This window comes from Pinus tabuliformis, chromosome Q (genome assembly GCF_031772625.1).
Source record: "Pinus tabuliformis cultivar Carrire ecotype Pingquan chromosome Q, CPIR1, whole genome shotgun sequence".
NCBI lineage: Eukaryota > Viridiplantae > Streptophyta > Pinopsida > Pinales > Pinaceae > Pinus > Pinus tabuliformis.
The window spans coordinates 1,254,701,096-1,254,725,157 of NC_142296.1; the positions used below are offsets into that span (position 1 = coordinate 1,254,701,096).

A 24,062-nucleotide genomic window follows, 5' to 3' on the forward strand; every position below is an offset into this window, starting at 1 on the left:
GCCTTTCTTGCTAGGGCAAGGTTCTCCTCGTCCACTGTTGTAACTGATCTACCATCTCTAGTCCCTCTTCAGATCTCTTCTTGAATGTAGTCAGTCCAAAACCTTTCCCAATTGGGAAAATTCTCTCTCTCACTAACAACATCCTGGAAGCCCTGCCAAGACTTGTGAACTCCAAGTAAGGCAAAACTCACAAGGTCATGATTAGATACAATCACGCCCACACCAGCTAGTTCATCTTGTACTTGAGTGAACCTTGACAAACATGTGACGATGTGCTCATCCTTACTCATCTGGATACCCCACAACCTTCCTGGTATCACTGGTACTTTGATATAGTTTTAAGATGGCATTGAACATCTCACATGCTATCTTCTTCTCAGGGATATGAGCTACTATATGATCTCTGACCCCTTCTAGAATAAGCCTCCTTGCCTTGATATCATTCTTATTATGTTGGGCCAATTGCTGGGGATATTGAAGTGGCACTATCGCCTGCTTGATGAACTCTCCCACCCCATTATCTTCCAACACTATCATGATCCTCCCTTTCCATGGAACAAAGTTTGATGCTCCCTCTAAACAGTGATCTGCTCTCAATCCTTGGTATGCCATCCTTCTTCCCTGGAGATCTCCAACACCTGTCCACTAACAACCTTGTAATCCTTCACAAGAAGCTGTACTTAGGGCTCAAATAATTTTGCCTCTCCTATCAGTCTTATAGTCCTTCACAAAAAATGAACTTAGGGCTCTTCTTGTAGCCCTCTAACAGTCCTCCAACTTGTACATGAGCTGCCCACTTCTATCCAAACAAGACCTCTACCAACCTAGCAAAACATCAACATGAAGGAACAAAGAATACCTTTAAGGAACGACCAGTTTCTGTCCTTAAGTGCTCCACGGTTTTGCAGCATGTACTGAAGTTTTTCGGTTTGGTTAGAGCTTCTTGTATAGTTGTACATTAGCCGTTTGTTTGCCTCCAAACATCTGCGTAGACCTCACTTAAAGCCACCCTTCCTCTTCACTATAACTCCTGGTATCTCAGCCCCCTTTTATAGCTTCAGAATAGGTATAACATACGTACTGCCCAACACTCTTCAATCCTCAAGTGACTCGGCCTTTCTCCAGACCTTAGAGGAAACTTGACTTAAACACAAAGATTACTGCCATGAACTCATGCCCAAAATAACACTAAAACTCGGCCAACACTCTGCCTAGTCTCAACCATCCAATCACAGAAAATATAACACTGATTCGTCCTTTCTTCCTTTGGAAAGACTCCTCTAGGCTGTGGCTCCCTTATCTGTCCTTCGCCTTACTATATTTGCACTTGTGACTTGTGCTGGTCTTTATTCCGTTCCTTGCTCTGATAGCATGTAAAAAATCTACGAAAATCTATAATTGCTCTAATGAACAATCTGAAAGCTAGTTTCTTTTCATTAGGACACAAATTATCTCTACTTATTTGTAGCGAAATAGGAACATAAATAAACAATGTCACTCAATAATCAAGACAAAAAATTCTAGGGAACCCAACTGGGAAAACCCTTTTCTTGTTTGAGAAATTTATTGATAGAAGTATGAACAATAGATCTCTTATAATACAATATTTATCTCTCCCAACTTAAGTCTCCTTTCCTCTCCCTTTGGTCGATCCTGCTTGCGCATCCTCATCCTATTCAAGGATTAGTTCCATAGGTTCGTGGTGATTAGTTGGGTTGGTATCTTAGTAACTGTAGCGTTATGGAACTTTCGGATATTATATGAACAAAAAACACAATGGTTCTCCCTGCCTGAACTAGGCTTGAAACACTTGCAAGTAGCCTAATCTTGCCTCCCTATTTCGATGTGCATAGGTTGCTCCTATTATTTAGGGAATTCTCCCAAAATGCTGGCTCAAATCCCAAGGGAAATTCCTCCTCAAATCTATGTGCAAGCTTCTCTTGCACACTCTTCCTCTCACAAGCTCACACACACAAACTTGTTCTCTCTATTGCTTTGTCTCACCAACTCGTGCTCACAAAACAATGATGTACAATGGTGCCTTCGTCCTTCTTATAAGCAAATCACATAGGCTAAATCTGGCAAGTTGTATTTTAGGAAGTCGATTTGTGATTGATGAGTTAACAAAGTGCAACTAACTCATGTAACTCTTCTCGTCTCAATTTGGAACTTGATACTCAATCACTCGTCCTTCTCCCAAATCTAACTCACACTAGAAGACAACAAAATGAGCCTCCCACTCCTGCATATCAGCCAAACTGCTTCATGAACTGTCCTAACTTATAGGAACTCACCCTAATTTTTAGGAACTTGTCCATCCTAAGGAAAACTGCTTCTTGGTCTCTTTGACTAAGACACAAATTAAAGAAGGATCTTTCTCGCTACTGTTTTCAACAATAATTACTTCTAATGATATACAATCTTACTTTAGCATATTTCAGAACACCATTAAGCAATTATACTCGAAAAATTCAACAATAGATGCAACGAAATAGTAAAGATCACAGTAGAAAGGCCATGCATAATAGACACCAAAATTTTCACTTGGGAAACCCAAACTCGAGAGAAAACCAACAATCTTTTCTAGGAGAAATAGTTTAGTTCAACAAAAGTACAATATGATTTTATAGTCAAACTTGGTCAAACTGATCACGTAATCCAAACAGGTTAAACTTGGTCAAATTGGCCTAAATTCGACCTCCTGCAACTGTCCACAAATTTGGTCAACCCTAAGTCCATAGGTCAAATTTCGACCTCTTGCTGCTGTCTAGAAGTTCATTCAAACTGGCCAAAGACTGTCAAACTACACAGTTAAACTATGTTCAAAGCTACCCATAGTATTACTTGGTCAACAAATCAAAATCTCGATCAAACTGCAGTCAAACAAGTTGCCCAAAACTTGGTCAAACTTTCCCAGAAAATCTTGGTCAAACAACCTTAGAATTTCAGTCAATAGAGCCTCGAAAATTTGGTCAAACGGCCTCATAATTTTGGTTAATAGAGCCTCAGAAATTCGGTTAAACAACCTCATAATTTCGGTCAATAGTGTCTCAAAAATTCGGTCAAACAGTGGTCAACATACTCTCAAATAAGCTCAATCAAACTTTTGTCTTCCTTCCCTTCTCCTTTGCAGGTGTGAACATTAAACAAATGTATATTTTATGATCCGAATTGGTTGCCAAATGAGGAGGTTGAATGTGTATAAATAGTGGTCAAAGGAGGTGGGTTTGACCAAGGGTCACACCCATTCGTATGGTGGGGCCGACCTGTCTTACTGGAGCCTACATGAACTCAAGATTAATAATTTTCGTTTCTTTAATTTTGGCTAACTTGAATATTGACCCTAGTCACGAAAAATCAATACTCCCTCTTGGCTAGGGAGGTATTCAACTTTGACTTTCTCAGATGTCCTCTTTGCTGAACAATTTCTCCATCCAAAGAAAAGATTGAATGAGCTAGCTATGTTAATGTATCCATCCACTTCATGTTCTTATCTAGAACCATGTGGGAAGCATCCTGCATTAGCATCATGCAAAGGATCTAGTCACCTACTAGTCAAATCCCCTTTGCAAATGGATCTAGTCACCCACTAGCCAAAAACCTTTTGGCGATATGGTCAGAATGTTCTGACTAGGGTCAACAAGACTAGTCCTGGGTCACTAGCTCAACAAGTCGTGACTTGGAACAAGGTCAATACCTTTGACCAAAAATGGTGAAACCTTGGGCCAATTACCATTCCTACATGCCAATTTAATGGTAAAACACTTGCCTAATGCTAAAGGCACTCACTCTACCCACTAGCCAAGTACCTCTTAGCAATATCGTTAGAACCTTCTGACTAGGGGAGCACTCCGGGCCTTGATTCCCTCCGGGCCATTCTCCCTAGCCACATTTCATGGCTTTTGGTCAATGCCCTTGACGTGTGAATGTCCTAAGCTAAGGAGAATGTCTGCCCTTAATGCTACAACATCAACACTCCCTCTAACTGAGGGAAGCATTCTCAACCAGTCCAAGCTTGTCCCTGACGTATACAAACTTTACCCTAGGATAGAGGCTTTGTGAGAATGTTAGCATCCTACTCGTCTGTAGGAATTTACTGGAGCCATACTGCTCCCTTCTATACCATGCCTCGGTACTTGATCTCAATGTGCTTCAATTTGTCATCACGATCATCTCTAGCACGTGGTCAACCAATCCTACAAGCAACTTTTGAAGCCACACTACTTCACAACTCGCCAAACTAGGTGCAATATACTCAGCGTCTGCAATGCTAAGTGTGATAGATGTTTGCTTCCTGTAAAACCCAAACTAAAACAACATCTTGATGTGCTCTTCTTGTCTTCTGCCCTCTCTGCTTAATCTGAATCTGTATATCCCTGCAACTGTACTTCATCAATTGAGACATATCTCAATCCATATCTAACTGTGACATGCTAGTAACTCAGCACATGTTGTGCTGCATGTCTCATCTCAACCATAGACTGACCGACTTCCTTCACTGGATCCATCACCACAACTGCTTTTTGGTCACCCAGACTGGAGTACCCTTTGAAACAGATCCCGTTGTGGCAAACCTGGTTGTTCTCTCTGCCATTGTTGCTTCCTAGTCAATAAAGCATATTTACTGTTTGTCATGGTCCACTCATAGAAGGCATACTGCTCTTAGAGACTTCCCATCTCTGAACATCTGGTTTGACTTTCTCAATCCTATGTCATCCTCTTAGACAGTTGGTCCTTTGCTCAAATCTGAATGAGAGTCTCTCAACTTCTTCAGATTTGTCAGGATGGGAGTGTCCATGGACTTGCAGTCCATAATCCCAAATCTTTTTGAAGGATCTAAATAGTATGCTTCCCTTGACCAAGGAAGTAATATATCAAACCTAGATCCTTCATCTCAAACTTGGAGGTCAACTCCCTTTGACATTGAAGCACGGCTTGACTGCTTCCTTTGTCACAAAAACAAATCCTTTTGCCACTGCTGCTCCCTCTATCATGTGAGTCCTTTTGCTCCCGTTAGAAACAAGTCATATAATAACAAGATCAACCAAGACTCGTTAGATATCCATCAATCTGAGAATACAATGCCCAAGGTCCGTACAAAGCTTTATTCAATTTGCAAACATGAGATTCCCTCTCATGTACCTCAAAGCCCTGAGGTAGTTTCTGCATTGAGGAAAGCGGTCTTTACATCCATTTGATGTTATCTTCAATCCATAACTAGCCCTTCTTCACCAAAGCTTTGATACCATGTTAATTTTCTAATGCTAATTTAGACAAGCACAATTGTCCGCCACTGATATTTACTTATAGTTATAAGGATATAGAGTCTTACTTTAGCGTGTTTCAGAACATCATTAAGCAATTATACACAGAAAATTCAACAGTAAATATAATGGAAACAGAAAAGATAATAGTAGAAAGACCAAGCGTAGTAGACACCAAATTTTTCACCTGGGAAACCCAAACTCAGGGGAAAATGTAGCAATTGTTTCTAGCAGAAATAGTTCAGTTCATCAAAAGTTCAATCTGATTTTCTAGTCAAACTTGGTCAAACTGACCGCAGAATCCACACAGTTCAAACCTGGTAAAACTGGGCTAAATTCAGTCTCCTGTAGCTGCCCACAAGTTCAGTCAACCCTGAGTCAACAGGCTGAATTTCAGCTTCCTGCTGTCCAGAAGTTTGGTCAAACTGCCAAAAGACTCGGTCAAACTGCAGTCAAAGCGGCCCAGACTTTTAGTCAGTCAACAAATCAGAATCTTAGTCAAACAACAGTCAACTAGACTGCCCAGAACTTGGTCAAACTTTCCCAGAAAATCTTGGTCAAACAGCCTCAGAATTTTGGTCAACAGAGCCTTAGAAACTTGTTCAAACAGTGGTCAACAGACTCTCAAATGAGCTCGATCAAACTTCGGTCTTCCTTCCCTTCTCCTTTGCATGTGTGAACAGAAAACAGATGTATATTTTATGATCCGAATTGGTTGCCAAACGAGGAGGCCAAATGTGTATAAATAGTGGTCAAAGGAGGTGGGTTTGACCAAGGGTCACACCCATTCGTATGGTGGGGCTGACCTGTCTTTCGGGAGCCTACATGAACTCAAAAGTAATAATTTTCTTTTCTTTAATTTTGACTGACTTGAATATCGACCTTAGTACAATCTTTCTTCTTCAAATTTGGCCTTGATAAATGCATGCTCCAAAGGAGGGGCCTTGGCTTTTTTGTTATTGCGTACTACTTGAGTCCACATATAAATGAAACCCCTTTTTGTTTATCAAATTTTGACTACTGTGGCTTTGTTGATCTCCTTATTTGATTACATCGTATTATTCCAGTTTCTAGCTTGTCTTCTTTTAAATATTCATTAGATAAATAATGCTAAAATTTCGACTACTGTGGCTTTGTTGATCTCCTTATTTGATTACATCGTTTTATTCCAGTTTCTAGCTTGTCTTCTTTTAAATATTCATTAGGTAAATAATGCCATAGCACTGCTATCATTCAAAGTGCAGAGTGTAAAAACTGGTATTATTTGTATGTGAGACTAATGCTCTGAATCTATTACCAGGTTTTCAAAACTTGTTTATTAAAGAACCATAAAGTCTTCTTATAAATGACAAGGCGTTAGAATACATAAGCACACAACAAACAACCAACAAACATGATTTTTGAGCATTCTGAATTTCAATAAATTTATATCTAATATATTGTGTTGTTTGATCCTTTCAGATGGTATTAATTGCTAAGATGCAAACCTCGTTACATTAATCAGCTTTTTTTTGTTGCCCAAGAATGTTGACTCTCAACATTTCCTCCATAAGATTTCACAATACTATTTCAAAGCTAAATAATTCGTGAATGAGTCTCTATGTAACATGACAAAATTGAAGAAATTAAAAAGTTTTACACAAGTAGAGTTGGTTCAAGATTTTGGCGTGACAGAAATACATTATTACAAGTGAATGTGGAAAGAAGAAGATTATTTAATTATTACTAAATATATCTGGCAATTGTAACAAAGGTGGCATCAATCATTGAAAAAAGGTAGTATTTTACAGAACTGCTAACTGGCAAATTCCTTTTTTAAAAACTGGTCAATAGCTAGCTAATCACGATAATAGCCCATAAAATACCCTCTAGTGCAAATCAAGGGTATATTTGAGACCTTCTAATGCCTGGAAATCATATATCATGTTTTGAGGCAGTGAAAGCAATTAGTTCTCAACACCTAGACTAAATCTTAAGAGAAGGTGTATGCTTGCACTTATCATTGGTCATGGAGTAGAACGTTATAAAAGGTTTGAACGTGCTTTAAAAGTTACGAATACATGTGCTATGTTAAGCTACATGGCTAGGTGATGAGTTTTTTTCCTTGGAAATAAATCCCCGGGAAATTCCCGGGCACTTTTGTTCCAATTATGATACCCAGTGTAAAGTGGGCAACGTAGACTCCGTGTACCTGACCCTGTGGGAATCGAACCAGAGACCTGCACAATGCACCAGATTACCGAAAATTTCCTAGCAACAGTGGCACCAATTGGTTGAGCTAACACTCTAGGCTTAAGGTAGGTGATGAAATTTGTGGTTATGTATCTCAGATAATGGAGAGTAGCTATTACCTGTCAAAGTGAAGAGAAGCACATTTTGCCTATAATACAGAAATGTCATCAGAACTTGTAGCTTCTTTGCTTGAAAGTGCACCGTGTCTGTTTTAGTTGCAAGTTAGCTCCAGAGTGTAAATTTGGAATGATCATTTTTTATAGCAGTGTTTATCTACTTATGGTGGTGTCCGATATGGTATGATTCATTGCTTAGGTTGTTGACCTTGTAAAAAATAAACACTTCTCTCTTGTCGATGTGATAAATCAAATTGAGTATGGGATCTACACAGAATGAATTATATGAAATGGTTGCCTCATCTAATTATTTTGGCATTGATGTGATGCAGGATGGACACTTGAGAGTTTTTGAATGGCCAAGTCTGAAAATTGTCCTTGATCAACCTGATGCTCATAACTCAATTAAAGATATGGACTTCAGGTAAACACGAATCCTCAGATTTACTATTGACAGAACTTTTTCATAAAGAAGGAACATTATTTTGTTGTATTTCAAATCAATTATTTTCAGGTATACTATCAACTACTAATTTTCTAATTCGCAGTGCCAGCTTTGTAGAAAGATTAATGGACACAAAAGTTGACGAATGGAACTGATTTTCTATTTGCAGCTTGGATGGCACTTTTCTTGCATCACTAGGAGACAGTGGTCCTTGCAGAATATGGAATCTTTCAACTTCAGCTCCAGCAGCTTCCTTATCAGTGGACAAGGTGAACAAGTTATTTGCAAAATATGATTGCATTGATTTTCTTCTTTGAACTGACACGACATGCAATTATCTTGTGCATGCAAGATAACATGTCTTCTTATGTTCATTTTTCCAGGGCGAACGACTTGGATCCTGTCGGTTTTCTCGAGATGGTGTTAGACCATTACTTTTTATCACTGTGCAACAAGGTGGGATTCAGATAATTGTAATTACTATACAACAAGAAAAGTATATTTCCGAGGCATTTGTTTTTGAGCTATTTCATATTAAGTTGGAGCATTTGTTTGCAGGTGAGAAGGGCCTCATTGCATATTGGGATACAGATACTTGGAAAAAGGTTGGGGCACAAGTAATTGAGAAAAATCCAATTTCTGCCTTCAGTATTTCATCTGATGGAAAATTTCTTGCAACGTAAGTACCAAAACAACTTGAGGCAAATATTTTTTGAAATGCATCTGATATTTCATTACTAAACAACAAAAATATACACCAAGAATGATATGCCATTGGAGGCAAGACCAGTAACACAGTTTTTCCTCTCTTTACATAATCAAGGAGGGCGAGTGCTTTGGTCTCTCAAGATTATCTACATCCTTCCAAAAAATGCACATTCAGAAGGACACGCTAGTTGTTCTCCCAAATCCTTTCCATAAGAAGGAAAAACTTGTTTATCTGATCACATCCCACACACTGTCTTGCCTCTCAGTCTATCATATCAGCCATTTATTAATTAAAAGGATCCCTTACCAATGAAGAGAGGCAATAAAGAAAGCACTGCATTAAGAAACTATCCATTCTCAAAACACAGATAAACATGTAGTTCCACTTAACATGCTTAATCATTTTCAATTTTGGCAAACCACAAAACATCCATGGGTAAAGGTACTGTGATTTGTTGATCCTTAATTGTTAAAATGCTATGAAGAACCATCCAAATAAATATTGTAGACTTACGAGAGGATATCTTGACACTGCCTAATCCATCTTCTATTGTGATATTTGAAAGTCCACTTATGATTATGATGATTGACATCGGGATATTGTGGATGATCTTAAAATAGAGTTGCCGTGGTTTTGTAATTCATAAATGATCTCCCACAAGGCCATTTCAAATCTTTCTAGGGATTGTCCATTATGCAGTATTTATCCTATATTATTTGAGTTTCATGTCTCCATCTATCCTTATTTTTGAAGCTTATGAGATCTTCTGTCAAATTTACATTATTCATATGTTATGACATTGCCATTTCTACCTCAACATTTGAGGGATATCAGTTGTTGCCAGTCAAAGGTTATTGTGGTATGAAAGTTCTTTTGTATGGACAGATCTAACAAATGTTGCATAATCATACTTTGTTAGATTCTTTCACTAGACATAATAATGATTTGTAAAGTTTAAACGAGAGAATTGAAATCCCATAAAAAGGATCAACAGGACAGGAGGAACATGGACTACGTGAAATTAGTAAGCTGAGGGAAAATTAAGAATGGATTATTTCTTAAATCCTGAGGAAAAAGTTTGGAATTTACATATTAGATTTATTGTATCTAATTAATATCAATTAGACTAATAACTGTCAACAGTGGCTTGCTGGGCCAGTGGAAGCAGGGTTGCCCTCACTGAGGTTCAAGTCTCTCCAGTGACAGGTTCTCCACTTGTGTTGATGCTTGTTTTGTTCATGAAAGTGGTGGTTTAGGTCAGAAGCAAGTCCCGAGCGACTTCGGCAGAATAAGTACCCCCCACTTGTGGCTTCTTAGGTGAAGGAGCTTGACTAGTTGAATGTTACAAAATGGCTTCGCTTCAGTGATTTTTTTTTTTCATATTGGGAAGGTAGACGTTGCCACAGTGAATTACAAGCATTTCTCGAAAAAGAATTATACTAAAATTTGTTATGTAGGGTGTCATCTATTAGCATAGCGATGTCTCCTGGATACCATACATATGTCAAAGACTTCTTGACTGCATATCAATCATTCATTGAATCTTATTAATTATTATTTCTGTCCTTGTGGACAATATGGGCTTGTCCCTTTTCTTATGAATGCCTAGGGAATTCCATAACTATTGAAGGTATGTCACATTAAACAACTAAGAAAGCACGCAAAGTTGTCAATTTGCAGGGATCAAATTAAAGTTATTACATCACAGTTGGAAAATGGTGCATGATTTGTTCTTTATTTATTCAATTTTATATTTTGGGGGTTGAATTATAAGTTTAGTCTAATATGGTAGTGATTTCACAGTGGAACAAGTGAAGGTGATATTTCTATAATCGAAGTGGGCAAAATGCGTCCATATCAAAAAGTTAAAGGAGCTCATAAGTTCTTTGTTACTTCAATGGAGTTTTCACGTGATTCAAGGTGAGTTCATGGAGCTGTAGCTTTAAGTTTGAATTTTGAAGCATCTTCATTTTTACTTTATCATGGACAGTGAGTGGAGATCAAATGATATTGCAGGCTATCCATCTAAAGCCAATTTCCGTGGTTGTTGACCATTATGTGATTTATTTCCCTATGCTATATTTAATCAGTTTTATTTGGACAATGCATGATGTTTATTATTAGAGTCTGACAAGTGACAAACGATCTGAGATTCCATGGATTTATGCACAGAGCATTGGTTTCTGCTTCTGAAGACTCAAGTTTGAAGGTGACAAAACTTGAAGAACAAAGACACGAAGGTGGGGTTGTTTTTGTTGTGTCAATATCTTCCCCTTTGTGAGGACTTGCTCTTTTCTTTTAAAGATACTTTGTAAAGTGGAGTTCTGGTTTTCGCGGCAATACGAGCTAATTAGTTATTACTGTTTTGCAGTTGGAAATCTCCTGTTCAAAATTTTCATTATTTTTCTAGCCATATTGCTGTTTTACTTGGTGAAGAACAAAGGATTTTAGAGATGAAGTCCTCAGCATTCTCATTGAATGTTTTTGGAGTTTGGGGTTTCATCCTGTAAACTCACCACCAACTGCTGCTAGATTTGGCATGAAAACGCTATGTTCTCTCTTGTGACCAGGGGAAAAATACTGATTTATGAGGTGCTTGTCATGAGCTATCAAATAAGAAATTATAGGATTTGATTAAACAGGGGTGTTGTAAGACTTCATTGGTTATAATTAATGAAAAATGTATTATGAATATTTATGAGCAGAAATCAAAGCGGCAACCTAGTCTTTGTATAGTGGACTTTTGTTTAATATTTATATTCTCATTTGAGAGTTTCTAGCTCTTGTATTTTTTGGAAATAGGCATTGTCAGGCGGAAAGAGTCGATAGTGCAGACACAACCAACCTCCCTAGAAGCTTAAGGCTTTCTAGTGACAAACAAGACAATTAAGAGAAATCCTTTTCTAAATATGCATTTATCATACAAGAAATCAAGTTTTTAGATCCTACATGTAACCCAACACTGTTGTAGTAGTCCAGCGTCGTCGATCCGGATGAGCTTCTCCTTCTCTTCGAAACCTGCGTTCACTAACAATCAAACGATTAAATAGCACCTGAATATCTTATAAAACAAAACATATTTAACATACAGACCAAGGAGTATATGAAACAACTCATAAATAACAAATTGTTGAGAAGAATGGACTTATTTGTATTAATAGGAAACAAAAGAAAACATTACAACCTGAGCCTTGGTGTTGTGCAAGTTCCTCCCAGGGTCCAGCAAGAGTTTTCCTTTACTTTGATCAGCTCACCCACTTCCAAATGAAACAAGAAAGGATGACAATCTCTCCTCACAAGCTTCTACAAGGAAGTCCTAATCTCAGCAGCATCTACCCTTAGGAATTTTCAGCTTTCAACCTCCCCTCCCTCTGGTCCAATGCATGTATTTATAGTGTTGTAGAGGAAGTTAATTAGGTCCACCATCAATGGGATAAGCCCCTCTTTTTGGTGGGTTAGCTCCCCTCTTGATGGGATAAGTTCCTCTTCTATAGGGATACATGAACCATCTGGAGGCGCTCCATACACGTCAAACAAGCTTCTAGAATGCTCTAGAAATGACCACAAGTAACTTTTTTAGAGTGAAACTTGCGCTTATTGACCTTTACAGGAGTACGCACCCATTGCTTTACAAACAGAGCGTACAAGTACGCAGGTATTGTGAACTTGGGTTGCGTACCCACAGGTAAGGCTGAGAGAAACTGCGTACTAGAGATAACTTGACTTTAAATGACTTTTCTCTCTTTCTTTGAGTTTGACATGGAAAGCAGAGGCATGAGACTTGCCAAGGAGGATAGTATGACAGTTTTGGTTCGTGAAAAATGATAATTTTCTCTGAAAGTCCTTTTATCCTGCACAAAAACAACACATTACTCATACCTATTTAAGATAGGCAAAAATGCATTGAAAAATATCTCTCTATGGTGAAAAATAAATAAACCTAGCATTCATTTATCCAAAAAACCTATAAAAAGACTTTTTACCATGTCACTTTTATCATTTTACTGTTGAGGGAGAGAAAAGGGCTTTTGACAAGAAACTTCCCGTGGACTTTGCGGAGAATCCGACCGTCGGAATCGAGCGCCGCCTCTTTCAGGTATTTCACAACATCCTCCTCTTCAATTTCATCTGTTTAGAATTTCATTTCAAGTTTTAGTTTGATTTTTTAGAGGGTTTGGGGTTTTAGGATGCGCTTTTCAGGGTACGCAGGTGCCCCATGGGTGACCTGCGTACCCCGACTTTTTTGTATATGGGAAAAAGGTCGGGGTACGCAGCCCACCTTCAGAACAGCTGCGTACCGCCGCTCTGTTTCTGAACACGGGGTGCGTACTCCGCGCAAAGCGGATTTTCAAAACCCAAACTCAAAACCTAACCATCAAAATTTGATTTAATGAATTCTAATCAATGTTTTTTGGTGTGTAGATTGCCCACCATGCTAGATTGGCATGAAAGAGAACACGAAGATGTCGATTTGGCCGCAATAGATCATCAACCCTCCATTGATGCTTTGAAGGCATGCGGTCTCTACAAGTACTGGGCCATACCTGGCATGAGGGCCCAGGTGCCATTCTTGGAGTGGCTGGTTGAAAGGTGGAACGTCCAGGAACAATGCTTTTACATCGGAGGGCACCAGCTCGAGATAGAGCCCTCTGACATATATTTTCTCACTGGTTTGCCTAATAGGGGCGAGCAACTGTCTCTGTTCGGGACTAGGCCGGGTGGCCAATCCCTTGCTAGTCTCCAACTAGAGTGGTGCAACAATCAGAACCAAGAGAAAGGGATAGAAATCAAATATATATCCCTGCCCGAACTTATGGTAATTGCCTTTACAGTTACCAGACTCTGCAGCGCAGCCGCCTTGCACATTGCCACCGGGTCCCAAATGTGGATGGCGATAGATTGCTACCGAGGCACCATTTTCAACTGGTGCGATGCTGTGTTGGCCAACATGAAGGGCCAACTAACTAGGGCAAAGAACGGGCAATTAAAGACCTTTGGATATGGGCCTTTAGTTGTGAGCTTTGCCCTAGAGAGAGTTCCGATGCTTATCCCTCAGCATCTCACTGTTGCAGTTGGGCCACCTCGGGAGCCCAAGTTGATACGATGGGTTACGGTGATGGCCCGGCATCCTGATGAGGGAGCGGGAGTTGTTCGATTTCCTACGGGTTACTTTCACTGGTTGGAGAACCAGGTCTTTGCCATCCAGGATTTTCCTTATGCCGGAGTAGATTTTCGCGGTGATCCGGACATGGTTCTTCCATAGGGAGAACAATGGGACGACAGAGGTATTTCATTTTCCACAAGTTTTTTAAATTGTTTACTTTTTTTTTGTTTTTTATATCGTCTCAAAACTGACAGTGACAATTTTCAAAATGCAGATGTAGGTTCACAGCGTCCGGCCAATCTCCGGCCATTCGAGAGAAGAGTACCAGTTGCACCAGCACCGGCCCCACAGGATGCGGCCGCAGAGACCTTAGCCGAGCTGGAACAGGACCTAGAGCGTCTCACAGCGGACATACCATAGACGACTATAAACGATATTCCTATCCAACTTCAGTGCTATGTGGTCGCAGTCCCAGGACCTTTCAGGAGGTTCCTGTGTAGGGTAGCGCGGGCAGTGGTCTCATATAGAGAGCACCACCAGTGATTGGCTAGTCACTTTTTGTAGACACATATGACATTTTTGGTTTTTTGTACTTATCATTTTTGCCGATCATAAGGTGTTTTTCAACCTATGATCGAAGACAATGTATATTTTGACACACTCCTATCTATATATATCATTATTACCGGCTTATCTTGTTAAACATGTGTGATTAAATGTTAATGTTTTTTAAATTTACATGTATGATTATCGCAAATGTCTGTCCAACATTCGAGAAGCAATTGCATCTGCTAATGTATTAAAAGACCTTGGAATATGTTGATATTCAATGTAATCAAATTCACGTTCCGAAAGACGCACTCTCAAAAATAACCTTAATAACACTGGATTTCTAATGGCATAAACTCTATTAAGCTGTAATACAACGAGTTCAGAATCTAACCTCACTATCAAACTCCGAATCCCAAATGAAATAGATTCAGATAATAACTCAACCATTGCATTGTATTCTGCAATGTTGTTTGTTGTTTGACCGAGGCTCACCCCATGCATAGAAACTAACTCGTCAGAGGGCGAATAGATAACCCAAGCTGCGAAAGAGATATTCCGTGTACTACGACAAGCACCATCAACAAATCCAATGTAAGTTTGGAGAGGCATCGACATCTGCAACATCAAAGGTAAAACCAAGATAAGCAGAATAACGACAAAAACACACTTTCTAAACTAAGCACACTGTCTATTTTAAAACACACTAGCTAGAAAGAGAAAATTAACCTAACTATCCTAACAAAAAATCTTCACACCCACCATTTAAGCATAGTACCTCTTTAGGTAAAGTCCATTTCTGGGTTTACCCAAAGAGTCCCCATCAAAGTCAACCAGCTCATAGGCCCCTTTTGCTAGCTTTCGCTTAACAATGTAGGGTCCATGCCACATAGGAACGAATTTTCTAGCACCTAATTTATCGTTAGCTTGATCATACAATAGTACTAGGTCTCCTTCCGAAAAATGTCAAGGGGTCACATTTCGATCATACTGAGCTTTCATTCGTTTTGCATGAGTCTCGATTGCCAGTGCAGCATCGCGTCGAGTCTCATCTAATTGAGCTAAGTATAATAAACACTTCTCCTCTTCGGAAGTAGCTAGAAGTAATTCGACAACCATTTGAAGTGATGGGATTTCGCATTTAATGGGCAGCACGGCTTCCAAACCATAAACTAGTTGGAAAGGAGTGAACCCTGTTGATGTTTTCACCGAAGTTCAATATGCCCAAAGCCCGAAAAATAACATGTTGTGCCAATTCGACCGATGAATACTAATGATTCGTCGGATCATGATGACCAAAACTTTGTTGATGGACTCAACCAAACCGTTGGCTTGTGGATAATAAGGAGTTGAGCTATCGTGATGCAAACCAAGCTGGCCTGTAAGTTCTGTCATCATAATGTTTCGAAAATGGCGCCCATGGTCAGTGATTATCGCTTGTGGGACACCAAACCTAGCAATAATGTGATTGAATACGAAAATCGCAGCTCTCTTGCCGTCTGCCTCGAATGTAAGCATCGCCTTGGCCCACTTAGTAAAATAATCAACCGCAAGGATGATATACGCATGCCCCCCGGCCGAGTGAGGGTTACATGTAATAAAGTCGATACCCCATTTAGAAAAAGGACCGACGACAATTATAGGGTGGAGAGGAGCTGGTGGTGCGCGCATCTTGCGATCAAACACTTGACAGTTGTGGCATTTTCGGACTGCAATGATACAATCTTTAAACATGGACGACCAGAAATAGCCAGCACAATTAAGAGCAATCCTTTTCTAAATATGCATTTATCATACAAGAAATCAAGTGTTTAGATCTTACTTGTAACCCAACGCTGTTGTAGTAGTCCAGCCTCGTCGATTCGGATGAGCTCCTCCTTCTCTTCGAAACCTGCATTCACTAACAATCAAACGATTAAATAGCACCTAAATATCTCATAAAACAAAACATATTTAACATACAGACCAAGGAGTATATGAAACAACTCATAAATAACAAATTGTTGAGAAGAATGGACTTATTTGTATTAATAGGAAACAAAAGAAACCATTACAACCTGAGCCTTGGTGTTGTGCAAGTTCCTCCCAGGGTCCAGCAAGACATATGACCGCCACATGCCCCAGAGTGACAGTCATTCAAAACCCTTTCTTCCTCTTCGTGAGTTAAGCAACGTCGGAAAACCAGGTCCGCCCCACGGCGATAAAGAGTATCTCCAATTATTTTATACTGCTGGGACTGGAATCGAATTTTCTGACGTTCCGTCTTAGAAGCTTTGGGCTGAAAGGATTGGGTTTGGAGATAGATGATTATATCTCCGTACCACGGATCTAAAGTGCTGATGAGAAACAAAGATTCATCCGCAATGGGTTCCTCTGCCACAGTTTCCGTGTCAGCACGCGGGAAGTCACACATCAACTCTGCAAAGACTAAAGATTTCTTAGACTTAGATTTTTCGAACTCTAAGTCGAACTCTTGCAGGATAACGATCCATTTAGAGTACTTGCCCCCTAGCAATTGTTTAGTCAAAATGTAGATCATAGGGTTGCAATCCGAAATAACTGTAGTTTTACGGAGAAGAATGTAATGACGAAAACGTTGGACAGCCTGAATGGCTGCCAGGGCCAATTTCTCCACATGCAAATATTTTAGCTCAGTGGGATTTAACGTCCTACTAAGATAATATATCACATGTTCTGTGGCGAATTCGTCTTCCTGAACTAATACCATCCCAATCGTGGAATGAGAGGCAGCGAGGTACAAAAAGTAGTCTTGGTTGTAGTTGGGAGGATGCAACAACGGTGCATGGGTCAACGCGTGTTTAAGTGCATCAAAAGATTGCTGAGCTATCTCATCCCAAGCGAATTGAGCGTTCTGTTTCAACAACCGTGTGAAACCTTTTGTAACCTCGGCGTAGTTAGGAATGAATCGGCGTAGAAATTTTGCTTTCCCTTGCAAACTTTGGAGTTGGCGAAGACTCGAAGGGGGAGGCAATTTGATGATAGCTTCGACCTTCGAGGGATCGACGCGAATGCCGGCTTTTGAAACTACAAATCCCAACAATCGTCCCACTTCTATACAAAAGACACATTTGTGTGGGTTCAAACGTATACGATAATGCCTACACCTCATGAAAATTGCTCGTAAATGGGCAAGGTGATCAGCTCGATGTAAGGAATGAGCAGGCAAATCATCGAGGTACGGTTGCACAATGTGTTTGATGTCGTGAAACGTGTAAGACATTGCCCTTTGAAAAGTGGCTCCGGCATTTTTAAGCCCAAAAGGTAATTTGCAATAAGAAAATGTCCCCCAAGGACAAATAAAAGCCATTTTTGGTTGATCGGCAGGTAGAATATTGATTTGATTGTAACCGGAAAAACCGTCCATAAAGGAAAATATTTCACTGCCGGCACAATCATCAATTATTTGATCGATATAGGGCGTGGGATAGTTGTCTTTTGGACAAACACGATTAATAACCCTATAGTCGATGCATATTCTTATTGTTCCTTGCTTCTTGTTAACTGGAACAATATTCGATACCCAATCCGTTAACGGGATCGGATAAATGAAACCTGCCTTCAACAGCTTCTCAACTTCTGCTTTAATTGCAGCCGCTTTCCTAGGGTGTATCTGACGCAGACGTTGCCGAACGGGTTTAGCATCTGGGTAAGTCTGGATCTCATGAACAACAATGGAGGGATCAATTCCTGGCATTTCCTCATAGGAACAGGCAAACACATCACGGAATTCTTGAAATAGGGCCTTGTATGTTTGAATCTCGTCATCTGTACACGAGGCACCTATATGAATGTTCTCAACAATTCCAGTTTTGACTGAAATGTCAATGGAAATAGTTTGGGAAATGTTTCCCAAATTCAACTCTGAATCAGGATGTTTCATGGGATTCTGAGCGTCCTTGACATATTCAGCCGTAAAGATTGATGAAAAATCATTTTCAAAGCCATCATCCTCAGGTAAAAATGAAGATTTATGATGAAGATCTTCCCATGGTAGATCGTCTACACTTAGGATTTCGTGAAGTTGCTCGTCAGATGACACGACTTCGGGAAACGCTATCCGTTTTGAGGTTGATGTGAAAAGTGATTCCTCATGGACCACATTCATTTGGTCGATTTGGGTTGAACGCGAGTCGGTAAAAGACTGCACAGCTTCATAAGAAATTTCATATGGACTCAAAGGCATAGCATCACCGAATGAGTCTATCTCAGATTCAGATGGGACAATCCATGGATCATCGTAAATAATAGTATCTGACATAATCATATGAATGGAAGCGAATGAAGGGTCTGCCTTGATTGGAGGAAAAGGAAAAGTTCCCAGCAAACCAGAATCTTTAACTAATCCTACGCCAACATCCTTATAAGGGATAGTCGTTTTACCGACATGCTGGATATTCTCTGAAGAGGCTAGGTCGGATGAAAAGAAAGCCAGCTGGTCTATTGTCACGATCTTGCCATTATGTGGAAACTTTATAACTCTGAAGACCGATGAGACGACCGCTGTCATAGCGTAAGACCAACTTCGACCCAAGAGAAGGTTGTAGTCTAGAGGGGCATCAACCACCTCCACATCCAGACTAACGGTTTTTTCTTCAACCCCTATAGGCAAATCCTGTAGAATGCCAAACGGATGGAACCCACGGCCATCAAAGGCCTTAAGAATTGTCGGGGATTGGTTCAGCGAAGGAGAACCAAGTGATCTCCAACACTGAATCGACATAATACACGTGGAAGCTCCTTCATTAATTACAGTCCGATGAATAGGCCTGTTTTTTACTATCACTGGAATCTGGAAAGCCATCTGATGAGGGAGATGCGGTGTACTATTTTCTAGATCAAAGATTATCAAGTTCGGGTCCTGAACGTCAACAGCTCCTATAGCCGACAAAAGTAATTTTCGTTGTGCTGGGCATGATTGCAGCACTTCTAAAGCTGACATCGCTGAGGGTGAAACAGCTAAATCCTCAACAATGTTGTAATTCTGGGCTGCTCTCGCATGTGGATTGAAAGCAGACCTTCGAAGTACACCCTTAGCGGGCGGTTTGATTACTAAGTCAGGGTTAGGTTTCTTGATCTGTAGTGGATCGGAACCGGGAGCTGAGGTTGATGGATTTGACTGAGAAGATTCTGCTTCTTTCGATCCATCAACAAGACTTTTACTACCATAATCGTGTGATCGAGTTGCAATCCGTACATGAGACATCATCAATATGGGTTCTTCACTGGCATTCGAGGAAGAACCTATCATCTTACTCTCCTGCTTTGGAAATGGATCTTTCAAAACAGCAGGAGTTGGGGAACCCTTGACGATTTTCACAACCTCAGCCCGATGAGGACAATCTCTTGTAAAATGATCCTCTTCACAAATAAGACAAGGATATCGAGGTTTGCGTTTTTCGTCATTGGTTTCCGACTTTTCTTTTTCTCCTTTGGAGCCTTGTCTGCTTTATCCTTCTTCTTACCTTTCTTTTTCCCACCGTTTTTTGATTTGGCCGTAGATGACTCCATAGCGTGAATATCAGCGGAAATTTCAGGAGAAGATTCTCCTGTCGGGGAGTCGAGTAAGGTGATAATGGGCGAAGAATTCTTTGAAGACTTCTTCTTGCTTTTAGTATTCACCGTACCAATCATGCCATCAGCAGCATGAGATCCTGAAGGAGCAGCAGCGATTTGATTCGACTTTGGAAGATCTGGGATCTTTTCGTGTAACGTACCCGACTGAGTATAAACTAAGTCAAGGTACTGCGCTTGAGCAATGACTTGCTCTTCAGTAACTACTCCAGCCTTAGCTACGTCTTCAGTAATCTTCGGTAATAATGATTTAACAAACCATTCAGCTAAGATTTGGTCCGGGATAAAAACTTTCACTAAACGCCTTTGACGTCGCCATTCATGAATATGATCAGAAATATAAGTGGACGTCGACTGTTTTAGTGAAGTTAATAACTTGGTGCCATTATCATATCTGACCGGCAACTGAAAATGTGTTAAGAACGAGGTAGCTAACTGACTAAAGTTATAAAAAGAGGCCCGTGGTAACTCAATGTACCACTTGGCCGCGAGACCAATGAGCGTACGCTGAAAAAGACGTAAACGGATCGAATCATCTGAGATAGAATTTGAAGCACACCAGAGGTGGTAAGTCATCACATGATTCGATGGATCCTCTCCAGACTTACCTTCGAACTTGGGTATGTCACTGGGCAACTTATTTGGCATTGGCGGCCAGAACGGAAGATAATTTATTGGATCGCTTGTTAGGCGCGTCAAGTCTGGTAAATCCAAAGTTGCGATAAACGGCAATTGCCGGTTAGGATCCCTAAAACTCTGGGTCACAAGACCAGTCCCAGGAGGAGGATATCCAGGATAACTTGGAACAGGAATCGCATTCGGGATATTGTATCCTCTCGGAAAACCAGGATTAACCGGACCGTACTGGGGTTGCTGTGGTTGTTGATAAGTGTACCCAGGATACGGTTGATACTGGTAAACCGGTTGTTGGACAACAGGCCCGTATTGGTACTGTCCCTGGTACGGTTGATAAACAAATTGTGGTTGAGAAGTAACAACCGTACTTAAACCTGGCTGCCCCACAGGCATTTGAACCGTAGTTTGAATCGTAGACCCAGACAATGGTAAAGATGTCTGCGGAGTAGTGGCAGAGACAGTAGAAACCGGAGCTGTCGATACTCCGGAAGTAGGTGTGGGGGAAGGAACAGATGTTGCGGTAGTTGCAGCAGTCGTTTGAGATGGAGTACTAGGTGCAATTGGCGACTGAGTAACTACCGAAGGTACAGAAGTTTGAACACTGGACTGGACTGGTTGCTGGGGTGGACCAGAAACCACAGGTTGTCCAGTTTGAGCTGGCAACTGTACACTTGGCTGCAACACTTGTTGAACTTGCGATGGATCCCACACTACATTTACTCCGGGGTATTGACCCATGACAGGTTGAGGATATTGAGATCCATAACCGGATTGAGGGTAGGATTGATAATTGATAGGTACATTTCCCATACCTTGAACGTAAGATTGACCTTGAGGTGGTTGATAACCTTGACTCGAGTACTGACCTTGGGGTAGATACCCTTGGGGTAAGTACTGATACTGGGGTTGACCTTGAGGCATATATTGGTACTGAGGTTGACCCTGGGGTACATATTGAGGCTGGGGTTGACCTTGAGGAATGTATTGTACCATGGGTACATACTGTCCTTGAGGTTGCCCCCCAGACGCAAATTGTGTACCTTGAGGTTGCCCCCCAGGCGCTAATTGAGGCTGCCCCCCAGGCGGTAATTGACCACCTTGAGGTTGAGAACCGGGAATTGAACCTGACATCATATAAATGTCTCCTACACCCAACGGTTTATTACCATTGTTTCCAGCTAATGACCCATGTCCAATGGGTTGAGGAGATGCTCCTGCAAAGGTACCAGAAAGTGATTGATACCCAGTAGGAACAGAAGGACCACCATACAAGAAAGATTCAGGGGGTTGAGTAAACACGGACGACTGACTAGACATATTTACAGGAGTATAAATACCTCCGGGTGGATAAGGAGTACGAGGTGGAGAAAAACCTATCCCTGAGTTGTCTAAGTAATTAGTTAACGAAAGGTACCAAGTAGTACTTCTAGGTGGACTGTAAAAGATAGATTCACGCTCTCTTAGATCAAGAGTAGGTTGATCTTCAAGAATAGGGCCTACTTCTTCTTCTAGAGCAAGTTCTTCAATAGCTATCAAACCAGAAGGAAGATTTTCGGTTATGACTCTTTCTACCCTAGGTGAATCATGAACACTAGAAGTTGGAGTAACAGGTTCAGATATTTCAGGTTCTTCGCCTATATCACTAGTAGATGAAAAACTACCAGCAAGCTCAGAAACTGCAACAGCTTCAGGATTATAACCTATTTCTATACTTTGGTAATCTGGATGGACTACCAACGAAGATTCTCCTTCTTTAGGTGAACCTACTTTACTGCCACTAGGAGGAGTTACAAGGACTTTCAAACCTTCGTAATGACTCGGGTCGTCTCAAGGAGGTTCACCCCGAAGTCTACGGGATCTCCTCAACAATTCGGCCACGGAAATAAGCTCAGGAGATTGGCCCCGAAGTCTACGGGACTGTCTCGGCAATTCCGCCACAGTTAAAAACTTTTAACTACCGCACACGCAAACAAAGTAAAAATCTCAAAACAAACCACCTAAAGTCTCTAAAGAACCAAACAAATTTGAATCACACGCCTAAAGAATCTAGGGCGTCAAACCATGCACAAACAGTAGCCTTCTGGACCGAAAACACTAGTTGGTGATGAAGCCCAACATCGCCGAATTTAGTACAGAAGTGGTGGGTAGAACAGTTACCCCGGCAACCTGCTTAATGAATAGACCGTCACAAGTTCCTCCACTTTAACCATCTCGAGTGAAGTGAACCCCCCGGATAATCCAAGTGAGTCTAGCCGACGTCTGCTCCAGGTACAGTGGGATCTTCCCTCCACCGTCACCTTGGGTAGAATCCTAAAGATAATGGTCACTAAGGTTATCAACAGCAACAAATACACCTGGGGGAACAGTCTACACTCCGACAGCACGCAAAGGCAAAGTATCAAGCTCAATCCCCTTGTCGGCTCCTTGACAATAATCCAAGGTTTACCGACAAGTGACCCCTGGCTCCTCGAAAATGGTTAATCCGAGGTTTACCGTTTGTAATACATGTGTGTCTGGCGTCGTTCCCAACGAGGGAGGATTGATCCCTTCACTGGTTCGGACACGAGCTCATGCTTCTCCTTTAAGAGGAGCTTTCCCAGAGTATAAATGCAACAGTTGGATTTATCCTACCACAAGATAAGCTACTTGTTTGGTTTTGTTGTCTTGGAGAGTTAATTACTCTCCTACTCCAAGACACTAGCCTGATCTATATTGGTGTTTCAGAGCCCTAGTAAATAAAAAGTTACTAAGTTGATTTTACTTTAAGCGTTAATTTTTATGGCTTTTCTTTAAGACAAAAGGTAGCGGAGATGAAACTGATGGTTTGTAGACTCGACTCAAACCACTACAAAGATGCACTTAGGATGATTTATGCTACTTTTATTTTTCAATGAATTCCCTAGCTAAGAGAGTTGGAAAATGCAAAATTGATAAAAGCAACTTTCTTAACAGACAATCAAAGAAACAATCTCTTTATCTTTTCCAAAACATGCAACTCATGACCACTAATTATTTTGCGAAAATGCCCTTTTCATTCAAAGACTCAAATGCCACTAAGCAAACTTTTCTTTCAAAGGAGATTTTTGGATTTTTTCCTACTTAACAAAGCATTTAAAAATAAAAAAGCAAACCTTTACAAATCTATGACAATTAAATCAAAGCTACTTAAAAGAAAATCAAACGAAAATTCACCTAACAAGCAAACCTAATGAGGAAAAAGCCTACTAAAGATGATTCCTGGATGTTTTACTTAGTCAAAATGCAACTAAGGACTAGTTAATGCAGAACCAAAAACCAGTCAAAAACAAAAATCAAAATCTTTTGTTCTTTTTCTCAAAAATAAAATTCAAAGTTCCATCAACAAACTTTTTCGAGATTTGCAAAGAGAAGACACAAAGGTAGGTCTCTCACAAGG

The 24,062-nt window shown here is 40.5% G+C and overlaps 1 protein-coding gene across 1 annotated transcript in view; it reads left to right on the top strand.

Annotated features, from left to right (window-relative positions):
- The window catches only part of LOC149224359 (SEC12-like protein 2), a 163,823-nt gene that overhangs the window by 118,616 nt on the left and 21,145 nt on the right, over positions 1 to 24,062 (top strand). Inside the window, exons 3-8 of the mRNA XM_089388165.1 lie at positions 7,945 to 8,036; positions 8,227 to 8,326; positions 8,441 to 8,513; positions 8,616 to 8,736; positions 10,570 to 10,686; positions 10,939 to 11,011. Of these exons, the coding sequence (XP_089244291.1) occupies positions 7,945 to 8,036; positions 8,227 to 8,326; positions 8,441 to 8,513; positions 8,616 to 8,736; positions 10,570 to 10,686; positions 10,939 to 11,011 (576 nt within the window). The remainder of the gene's footprint in view (positions 1 to 7,944; positions 8,037 to 8,226; positions 8,327 to 8,440; positions 8,514 to 8,615; positions 8,737 to 10,569; positions 10,687 to 10,938; positions 11,012 to 24,062) is intronic.